General features: G+C 40.8%; 1 protein-coding gene across 5 annotated transcripts; it reads left to right on the plus strand.

The window, feature by feature from the left end:
- The first annotated feature begins 249 nt into the window (after positions 1–249).
- Positions 250–9,707, plus strand: LOC147855168 (uncharacterized). Of its 5 annotated transcripts, none has more exons than XM_087330677.1 (16): positions 250–464; positions 1,107–1,468; positions 1,615–1,693; positions 1,889–2,016; positions 2,152–2,193; positions 2,679–2,931; positions 3,304–3,727; positions 3,815–3,875; positions 3,964–4,035; positions 4,131–4,386; positions 4,685–4,796; positions 4,900–5,008; positions 5,204–5,425; positions 5,681–5,926; positions 6,094–8,635; positions 8,909–9,707. In XM_087330677.1, exons 1-16 carry the CDS (start codon positions 323–325, stop codon positions 8,971–8,973), a joined length of 5,115 nt encoding a protein of 1,704 aa, XP_087186803.1. In that variant the 5' UTR covers positions 250–322; the 3' UTR covers positions 8,974–9,707. The 5 variants fall into 5 exon arrangements, with proteins under 5 accessions (XP_087186803.1, XP_087186805.1, XP_087186807.1 ...); XM_087330679.1 differs by having other exon boundaries at positions 4,727–4,796; XM_087330681.1 differs by having other exon boundaries at positions 4,730–4,796.
- The last annotated feature ends 293 nt before the right edge of the window (positions 9,708–10,000 follow it).

Genomic DNA, 10,000 nt, shown 5'->3' on the forward strand with positions numbered 1-10,000 from the left:
CTCCCTCCTTCTTCTCTGCTCATAGCAGAAACCCGCCATAGCCAGGGAGCTTCACAAAGATTCAATCGTGCTTCAACTCCACAACCCCCCCCCCCCCCCCCCCCCGCCTCTCCTCTTATCTCCACTTCCACTTCACACTTCCCTCCTTTCCCCTCCATCTCTCCCTCTCCCTCTCGCATCTTTGGCTCCGTTTCTCTGCCATGGTCTTCTCAATCTCCTGTCTCCGCCATAGCCCGGTTTCCCTCACCGCAGGTTAATTGACAGGCCGTTTCTGCTTCCAGTTTCTTTCTCTCTTCCTTCTTTTTTTTGTGTTTCTCCATAGATGGAGCGGAACAGGGAAAGCCGGAGGATGACATCGTCATCGTCATCATCTGTAGCAGGGGTCGGGATGATGATGATCTCTTCTCCTTCTTCTTCATCTCGCAGGCAGAGGAACAACAACAGTAATAATAAGGACGCATCGGGTAGAATTTCTCTCTTCTTTCACAAGATCTGTGGAAATTCTGCGTCCAAGAATCTCTTCTTTCTTCTTCTGGTCCATTTGTGGATATGTCTTCCTCCTCCTCCTCCTCCTCCTCCTCCTCCTCACCTATCTCTATCTCTCTCTCTCTCTCTTACTACTTCTTTAGCATGTAGATCAGAAGGCTATGGAGTTCCAAGGTGAAGATGGTAATATGGATTCTATGGTGTCTGTTTCTGTGTCTTCATCTTATTTCAATGCAGAGTTGGGTTTGGTTAGCAGAACTTCACTTCTTTCCATGTGTGCATTTCGCCGAAGGTTGCTTCATCCTTCAAATGGCTTCTTGCTCTCTTTCTTGTCTCTCTGATAGAACCATTTTTACAATGGTGATAGTTTTGGTGATGGTGAAGGAGATGGATTCCTTCTCAAAATGTCGTCCTCTCTCTCTTTCGCTCTTCAAGAGCTGTTATTTCTATAACTAGTTCAATTCCTCCTCCTCTTGTGTCTTTCACTTTAGGCAAAGCCTCTCTCTATTTCTCTCTCTCTCTCTCTCTCTCTCTCTATCTGGGGATGGCTTTTTCTGTAGTAGTGCTAATGGTGGTTTACCTGGTTCTTCGTTTTTAATTTGCCATCTCATTTTGTATAGATGACGAAGAAAGGATAGATGATTTAGCCGAACAGAGAGGCTGGGAAAGGTCGAGGAAAGAAAGGCTAACCACAATCCATGTTTCTGCGCCAAATTCTTCTTCTTCTTCTTCTCGGAACAAGAGGAGGCGGCAAGCTTTACCACAAGAATCACATTCTTCCTGCCGCCTCATGGCAGCAGAAGAAGAGGAGGAAGAGGAGGAGGAGGAGGAGGAAGAAGAAGAAGCAGAAGCTGAACCTGAAGAGGCAGAAGACATAGAAATGGTAGCTTCTGATGATGATGATGACGATGATGATGATGAACCTCCACCCCCACCCCCGCCGATACTCAGAAGGCCAGTTAGGCCTAGAACTCATCCAAAGGTATTTTACCGTATTCTAATAAGATTGATCTAATGGCTTAAGTATAAGGATTATGTATGTATGGGTCTTTATTAAAGTAGTATATTGGGTCTTTTTATATGTATATATATTATACTTAACCCATCTGTACTTTTCCAATTAAGCAGGAAGATGAAATTGTGATGGATATTCCTGCTGTTCCTCGCAAAGCACGGTCCTCCATGTCATCAAGCTCAAGATTTTCATGTAAGGGGATGATGAAATCTGCTAGATTTTTTGATGAGGATGGCAAGCTATTAGTGAGGCTTTTGATGAAAAAAGCAAGATTTCTCCATGAGACTAGTAAATGACAAGGATTCCAAAACAATAAGGCATTTTTGATAATCATGGAGATTGATAAACATGGACTTACTGACGTTTTCTGATTATTTATCTCTACAGCTGTATCAAGAAGGCAGCAGGAATCTGTTGTAATCGAAGTCACGCGGAGTAAATCACCAGGGCCCACGCAGGCATTCTTAAACGGGAGCTCCTCCCCGTCTTTCCTTCATAAAGTTGGGAAAAGACTGGTAAAAAAACTCAGGAATTAAGTGCCACTTTTCGGCAATCATGTTTAAGTGGTTGCTTTTATATAATCTTCATATATGGTCATGGCACACTTTTTGTATCGCTGAATTTATCCTGTGGTTTTTTGATCCTTGCAGAGGCCTGTGACGCCAAAGTTCCGTGCAGCGAAGCTTCCGAAGGTATAATAAAATGACACTTATTCCTACAAGTTGCTATTTGATTTCACCGAAAGAGAACACAAAAGTCCCAAAATATTTCATGATTTAATGATACATGGTTTTAAGAGTTGCTATTGGGCTCAAGTGTCCCAAAACAGTTCCATGCTTTTCTGGTCTATGGTCTTAAGAGTTGCTACCAGGTTCACTGAAAGAAAAACCAAGAATTTAATAAATTTCATGCATTTATGATACATTGTTTGACAGTATATATATGTATGTATGTATGTATGGGAAAATCATTAATATACCACTATCTATATGTTATTGTAGATATAATGGGAAAATTACCCATATACCAATACCTATCTATTTGTACTTGATGAAATAAATATGAATACATGATGTATCTATAATCATCAAAATTACCAAAACCAACCCATCATCTTAAAGTTACCAACAAGAAGAACCAAGGATTTTCAAAACTTTCATTCTTTTCTTATACCTAGGTGTCTGAGTCATCGACCATATCCGACCAAGAGGCAGAGGTTGCCGAAGCACTTTTTGTGCTTGCTAGGAGCACACCTTCACACACAGGTATAATAGAGCCAAAGCTGGAGGCTAAACACGAGGAGGAAGAAAAATCAGTTTCTCCTGCTGAGGTTACTCCAACATCTACTGCCATAGCACACAATTCCTCCTCTGGATTAGGCAATGCCTCCAATGGCCATGCCAGAGATTCAGCTAAACCGACTGCAGAAGGTATGGGTTCTTCCTAGTGTTATGAACTCTGAAATACCTGTGGTTAGCTTTATTTCCACAAATGCCCATTCCCTGTGCGCCCTCAGTTAACTCCCACTTGACCAGTTTAGATGTGATCTTTTAGTATTTATATGGTCAATTCATCAAATTCGTCTCAATTTTATGTTCTATTTTTCAGGCTAGTATGTAGTTAATTTATCCCCCTTTTCTTTTTGGGGTTAATCAGGGGAATTTGGGGAGATAATGAAAACTTAGGGACATAAATATAGAAAACCATTGGTTTATTTTGTTTTTATTTCTATAGTTAAATGATCTATTCTATTATTAAGGGGTTCTATGCCATCTCTAAATGGTTGTTTAATATGGGTATAGCTCCAAGAAGAAAACGACCTCGGGTGGTGATGAAGCAAGAAGAAGGAAAGCTTTCAACTCCTGCACGATCATCTGTTCCAACCACTGTGAGCCCATCAATTGGCAAAACTAAGCAAGAACCTTCGGTGGAGAGATCACAGATTGTTTCCACAGATGCTGCAAGCGTTTCATCTGACTTGCCAAAAGGCAAGGATAGCATGCATTCGATGCGATCTCATTTGCCCAATAATGAAGATATAAGATCAGAGCACGAAGGCATGGACCAAAATGAGCCTAAAGTAACTCCAAGAGAAGTTGCTGAAAGTAATGTAGAGACAGGTGATCAACAATCTGTTTGTTCTGACACAATCAAAATCTTATCAAATGTCAAGCAAACTGAGACTGCAGAGATTAACCCTCTTATTAAGCCAGATCTTTCCAATAGGTATGTGACCTCCACTTCTATCAGCCTGAAAAGAGGAGTTTGTTTTTCCTATAGCGGTTTTTTACATTGCTCTGGTCGTGTGTACAGGCCTGCTGATACCATTCCTGATAACACTGTGGAAGTTTTGAAACCAAAGATTGATTTAATGGTGAGAATACATTGCACTATTTTTTACTGTAAGTCAATTTTGTTGCATGTTCAGCTGTTTTACCTTTTCATGCTCTGAATCAAAACAGAAGATTTCAGTAGATGATGATGATACACGTGGTGCACCTATGGTAAAGCTATCATCCAACAATGAAACTCGAGTAAGTTTAGATCATATTGTGTTTTAGATACTAATATTCTTTGGCATTTTTACACAGGAAATGAACTTTTTTGCTGTTTATGATAATAATTGCAGATTCATTCGATGAATCAGAATATAGAGACAGCTATTCGTAGCAGGGAGGCGCCTCCCAAAGAAATTGTAAAAGATACAGATAACACTCTTGTATCTCGTAAAGAACGGTGTGACGAAAGGAATCATTTGGAATCAACAGTTCAAACATGTGACCGTCAAGAAACTGACATACGAGCTACCCAAGTTATGAAAGGGATAAAAGAAGAGAACACATTGTCTTCTAGAGCAAATCTCAAGTATCCCAAAGATGATACAGGTAGATTATTGCATCTCCCAAGCCTTTTGAACCTTGTAAACATATGTTGTAAGGATATTGCAAGTCTTAGACCTTATGTTTATTATAGATGCTTTTGAGATCTAGCATATGGATGATGACACCCTTATATATTGATGGAAGTTTTTGAGATCTAAACACATGGCATGACAATATTGTAGACTTTAGACGCGTCAATATGTATGCTTATTAGTGTTATGAGCTTTGTCACTAAGTAAAGATGTATTTGTCTGGTATAAGTTTGTGGATTCATAGGAAAATGTTTCAATTTCTAATTCAGATAATGCTGTATCCTCATCGTTTGCATCATCGGCTCCATCAGCAGCTCCATCAGCTACCATCAGCAGCAATGCTGCAACACTCGGCTGGATAGGTGGCATGCCTCAAATGGGGTATGCTTTCATTCTTTGATCGTCAAAGTTTAGTTTACGCATGGTGATATATAGAGTACATGTAATCCATACCTCTATCTATATTGACTTCATTATATTGTAGATATTATGGGCCAGGAGCTACCGCTTGGGCTGCAGGCTCTCCTATACCAATTCCAAATGAAGCTGTGAAGACATCACATCCGACACATCCAAATCATCCTACAATGCAGGTAGACAAAGTCATTACATGTTTCAAATTTCATGTCGTGTTAATTCTGTTAGATATATTGCAGTATCTCCTGATTTTCATGTGTTTGGGGAGTAGAAATGCTGTCTTTATGTGTGTGTTTTCAATTTGATATCTGATATGCCTGAAAAATTGAGGGGATATTCAAACCTTTTCTTCCTTTTTGGGTGTATTGTAGCTACCCCATACTGGAATCCTTCCGCCAATTCCAAGGATGAAGCGATGTGCTACTCATGTTTATGTTGCACGTTTCATCTACCATGCACAACAAGTCTCTCGACATTCTATGTGGTCAGCAGCTCTCTGCAGAGCCCCATACAATCTCAACATTCCACCTGTAAATGCCCATGATAATGAAAAACTAGGACCATATGTCGATGTTGGCCGATCAACTCAACAGGTGCATTTTCTTCTACTCTCTAACTTCATTATTGTTTTTCATCAAGAAGTTGTTTTAATTGAAAAAAGAAATATAGAGTTACATAAATTGCATTTCACAGTTTATAGACAATGCTGTGCTGCAGACATAGAACTAATGTCTGGTAGAAAACGCATTTTTCATAAAGATACTACATTGAACATACTGGTGTTGGATCATGGATGGGTCTAATTGTGTCACATGCGATGTAGATTCCTAACTTCATACTTTTTGCAGTCTGCACCTACATATGGATATGCAATTTCACAATCTAGTACAACCCCAGGAATGTCAGGAAGCAATGGCACAGGTGCAACATCAGCTGTTTCTGCATCTGTTCATTCCACTGGGAACATTGATAATGGGAATAGCTCAAGTGCTGGCAACGTGATGGCTGCACATGCTCACCAGTATCTTCAGGCTATGATGCATCAAAATGGCTTTGCATCTTTTCCTTTCCCTTTCACTGGGCCACCTGGTCAGGTAAAAGATTTGTTACTGATGACCTCGGTCACATTTTCTCGCATCTCGATGGTTGGATAATAAATCTTAACAGATTTGTAATATATACTTACATGCATACTAAATATCACATTTTAAGCATTGTTTGCATATATGTATGATATATATAACTTTGCACGATTTTGTAGGCCGCCCAGTTCTTCAATGGTCCTTTTTTTCCTCCACATATGATGCCATCTCTTCCGCAAATCCAAGCGGCAAGTGGGCTTAAGCAACAGCAGGGGATGGGCACATTACAACCACAATCTACATCGACGCAACAGCAACAACAACAACTGCAGCTTCAACTTGCTCCTCAGTCACCTTCACAATTTCCACAGCAACATGGCCATGTGGGCACTCCTCCACATTTGGGAGAGAGAGAGAGCACTATGAGTGTTGAAGCTCACTCAACTGCAGACAGCAGGTTATCTGCGATGCAAAGGGGCATATCTGATCCAGGCCCTAATAACCTACCTAATCTTAATATGAGTCCTGCGACTGCATCAAATATGCCTACCATGCATTCTCATGAACAGGATGTATCGTTGATGGCAAGTTCAGGTGTTATAAAGCAGAATAGCAAGCCTCAGCAGCAGGTTCAATTTCATAGCCAAGGTCAGGGATTGTCTATGCAGCAGCAACACTATATGCAGACAAATGCTGGATCAGGATCTGGGCTTCAGATTAATCAACCTTCTCAAGGTTATCCTGCCATTACCATCTCTGGTGCAAGTAGAGGAACAAATGGAACGTTAGGACATGTGCCTGTAGCTCCTATGACGACTTCACATGGATTAATGCCAGGAACTGTGGAAACCCCGAGGATTCATGCCCAGCAACAACAAAGTTATGGAAATCACAACACCCAATACCAAAGGACCAACTTGAAAGGCCCCACTACCAATGAGGATGCTTACATGGTGAAAGGAAGAGAACAGAATGATGATAAAAAAGTATCTGGGAAACAACATGGAAGTCTTTCACATATTTCAAGAGTAGAAATGGAGGTTTCTTCTCCTGCTATGCAAGGGTCGCCAACTGGCTCAACAAGTCGAATGAATAGCAGTAACGTAGGGCGACCTCCAACCTCAGCAATGCTTCAAGATACTCGGAATGCGAAGTCAACATCCTCTGTTGGGATGGGTGGACAACAAGCACCTCTCTTGCAGAGTCAGCAATCAAAGCAACCTACACCTCGAACAAAGGCTTCTTCACCAACCAACTTGGGTCCACCAACAATGCCTTCTACTCAGAATCTAACTACTGGATATATGGATAAGGCTGTACATGGAAACCTTGGGAAGTTTGCGGGTGGTACAGTACTCCCATTTTCTTCTCCACAAATAGTACCGTCATCGAGCCAACAAGCTTCAAAGCAGAGCCATGGGGGTACGATGAAAAATGGCCAAAGGCTAGCTCCAACCCAACAGGCATCTCCAGCTTCCTCCACAGTTAAAAGCCAAGGGGGGCAGCAGCAGGTTCGTGCTAATCAGCCTCAAGGCCTGCTTTCCACGCCACTGAAAATGATGCCTTCAGCAGTTTCAGGACCTGCAATGCCATCTGGAACTCTACCCATGGGCACTCCGCATTTAGTGTCTATTTCTAAATCTAATGTAGTGTCAGCGTCGAAAAGCCCATCAAATGGGAAAGGGATGAGTTCTGTGGCTAAATCAGCAGCCAATGCAAAGAAATTATCTGCAAGTGGAGCTTCCGCAGCTTCTGTAGTTGGTTCTTCTGGGCAAAGTATACCTTCGAAAGCCATGCCTACAACCTCAACACCCCAGCAGAAGAATCAAGCTGGTCTGAATATGCCTCAGTTTTCACAACAGCAGAATCTTAGTCCATCTCAGCAGCCAAGAATGGCAAGCAAAAGTCAAGTGTATGTTCAACCACAGTCACAAGAAGGTCAGCAGTACAAACAAACATTACAGCAGCAATCGGCATATAGGCCACCACATTTTGTCCAGCAGCAGCATCAACAACAGTATATGCAATCATCGGTATCATCATCACAGCAACAGTCCCAACAGCACCGACAACAGTATATGCAACCATCACCATCACAGCAACAGTCTCAACAGCATCAACAGTATATGCAATCATCAGCTAATTCACCGTCACAGATACAGTCTCAACAGTATGTGCAATCAGCAGCTAATTCACCTTCACAGCAACAATCTCAACAGCAGCATCAACAGTATATGCAATCATCTGCTAATTCACCATCACAGCAACCACCTCAGCAGCTTCAACATCAATATCATTATCAGCCACATTCATCAGCAAATTTATCTAATCAACATGGCCAATCACCACAGTTACGGCAGGATTCTCATATTTTACATCTTCAGCACCAAAGTCAACCTTCGTCATCATCACAACCTAGGGGAGGGAATAGTGGGTTGTCTCTTAATACCTCAAATTCAACAATAGGATCAACGAGTACGGCAAATGTGAACAATGACATGACCTTGGATGGCGGTGATCAATTCAAAGGGTCTAATTTGAGAGCAAATCCATCAAAAGCTGTATATGGTTCTGTAGGTCAAATTCCTATTACGACTAGTTTGCCTGAAATAATGACAACAGCACATTCTGCAGTTTCAGGACAAGTTAGCCCACATACTAGCTCCTCACAGTATTTACAACCAGCTACTATAAAGTCGGTGGAGCAGCAGCAACTTTCTGGTAAGTGATGTTTATCTCCCTTTTTGATTGATCTTGTGGATTTATTGGGGGTGTTAACATTAAAATTGAAGATCCAAGCATAAAGCTCATATATATCAGGAGTTTGTTTGCTGAAGCTTTTTGTTATTATTATCAATATTTAAAATCCAAGCTTAATGCTGAACTGTGGTATGAAGCCCATATGTTAGAAGCTTTTCAGTCAATGTTGTGCTTAATACTTGTGACATTTTTTTGGTACAAATCTTGACATCCTATTCGTTACATTTTTCCCAGATGCTAACAGAGAGGAAATAAGCTGCACTCCCCAAGTGGCTGTTGCATCAAACCCTTTATCTTGATTCAAACTGGGGTTATATATGGAGATAACTCATTGACTTAACATGAGAAGTGTTGCGAGAACTGTTGTCTGCAGTGCGGTTCATCTTGGATCTGTGCAATACAGGGGAGAGGTTGAGAATTGTGGAGGATGGAATTTGGACCTCAACTATTAACGAGGAATGATTTCTATTTCTTCCATTTCCATCCACAAAAAAGAAACAGAAAGGGGCAGATCTAAAGCCCTCCTTTGTATAAGACCTTACCTAGCGAGGAGGAATAGTTGCCCTCGCCACCTCGCGAAATCGTTCTCTATGGAACCTTGCATGCAACATGGAGTATTATTATTAATAATAATAATATCTTGTGGCACTTAAATGTACTCAAAGAATTCTCTTACCAATGGCTTCGGTTGATACACTCAATAGTGTAATTATGTCAGTGTGTAGAATTTAGAATTTTCAGAGTACATTACTCATGTAGATTCCCCTCGATTCCTTTGTATAGGTTTTTACTCTCCACTAGTTTATGGTATTAACCTAAGAAATACCATAACAGTGAAGGCACATAGTCCTCATGAGGATTTAAGGGACTTTGATTGTCTTGGAGTTTATTGTAAATCTGACTGATCAATGGGTTTTGCGCATACAGATGTGTCGAGATTAAGGTTGCCAAAGCATTTCCTTCACCTATCTTTGTTTATGGAGCAGCCAAATGTTACATTATTTCCTGTGAGTACATCTGAAATTTAGGTCAGTATAGTGCTACCTGCCATTTATGTTAGATTTATTGATTGGATCACCGAAATTTCACGATTTGTGTTTAGTATCACGTGCTTTTGTGCACCTCGACCCAACTCACTTTTGTCTTGGAAAATCTCACATAATTTGTATGTGGGGTCCCCAAAAATCTTATATAATTTGTATGCTTCTTTCTCTGAACATGCTGTTCCTCATCTTACAGTAAAAGGATGGTGTCTTTTGTGTAGAATAAAAACATGAACTTGGGGCACTACAATTTGGTGGTATTGTAATTGTACATTTAAAATTT

The sequence above is a fragment of the Azolla caroliniana genome, unplaced genomic scaffold, assembly GCF_043228905.1.
Source record: "Azolla caroliniana isolate FFs.n. ecotype wild unplaced genomic scaffold, voAzoCaro1.0.p SCAF_14, whole genome shotgun sequence".
NCBI lineage: Eukaryota > Viridiplantae > Streptophyta > Polypodiopsida > Salviniales > Salviniaceae > Azolla > Azolla caroliniana.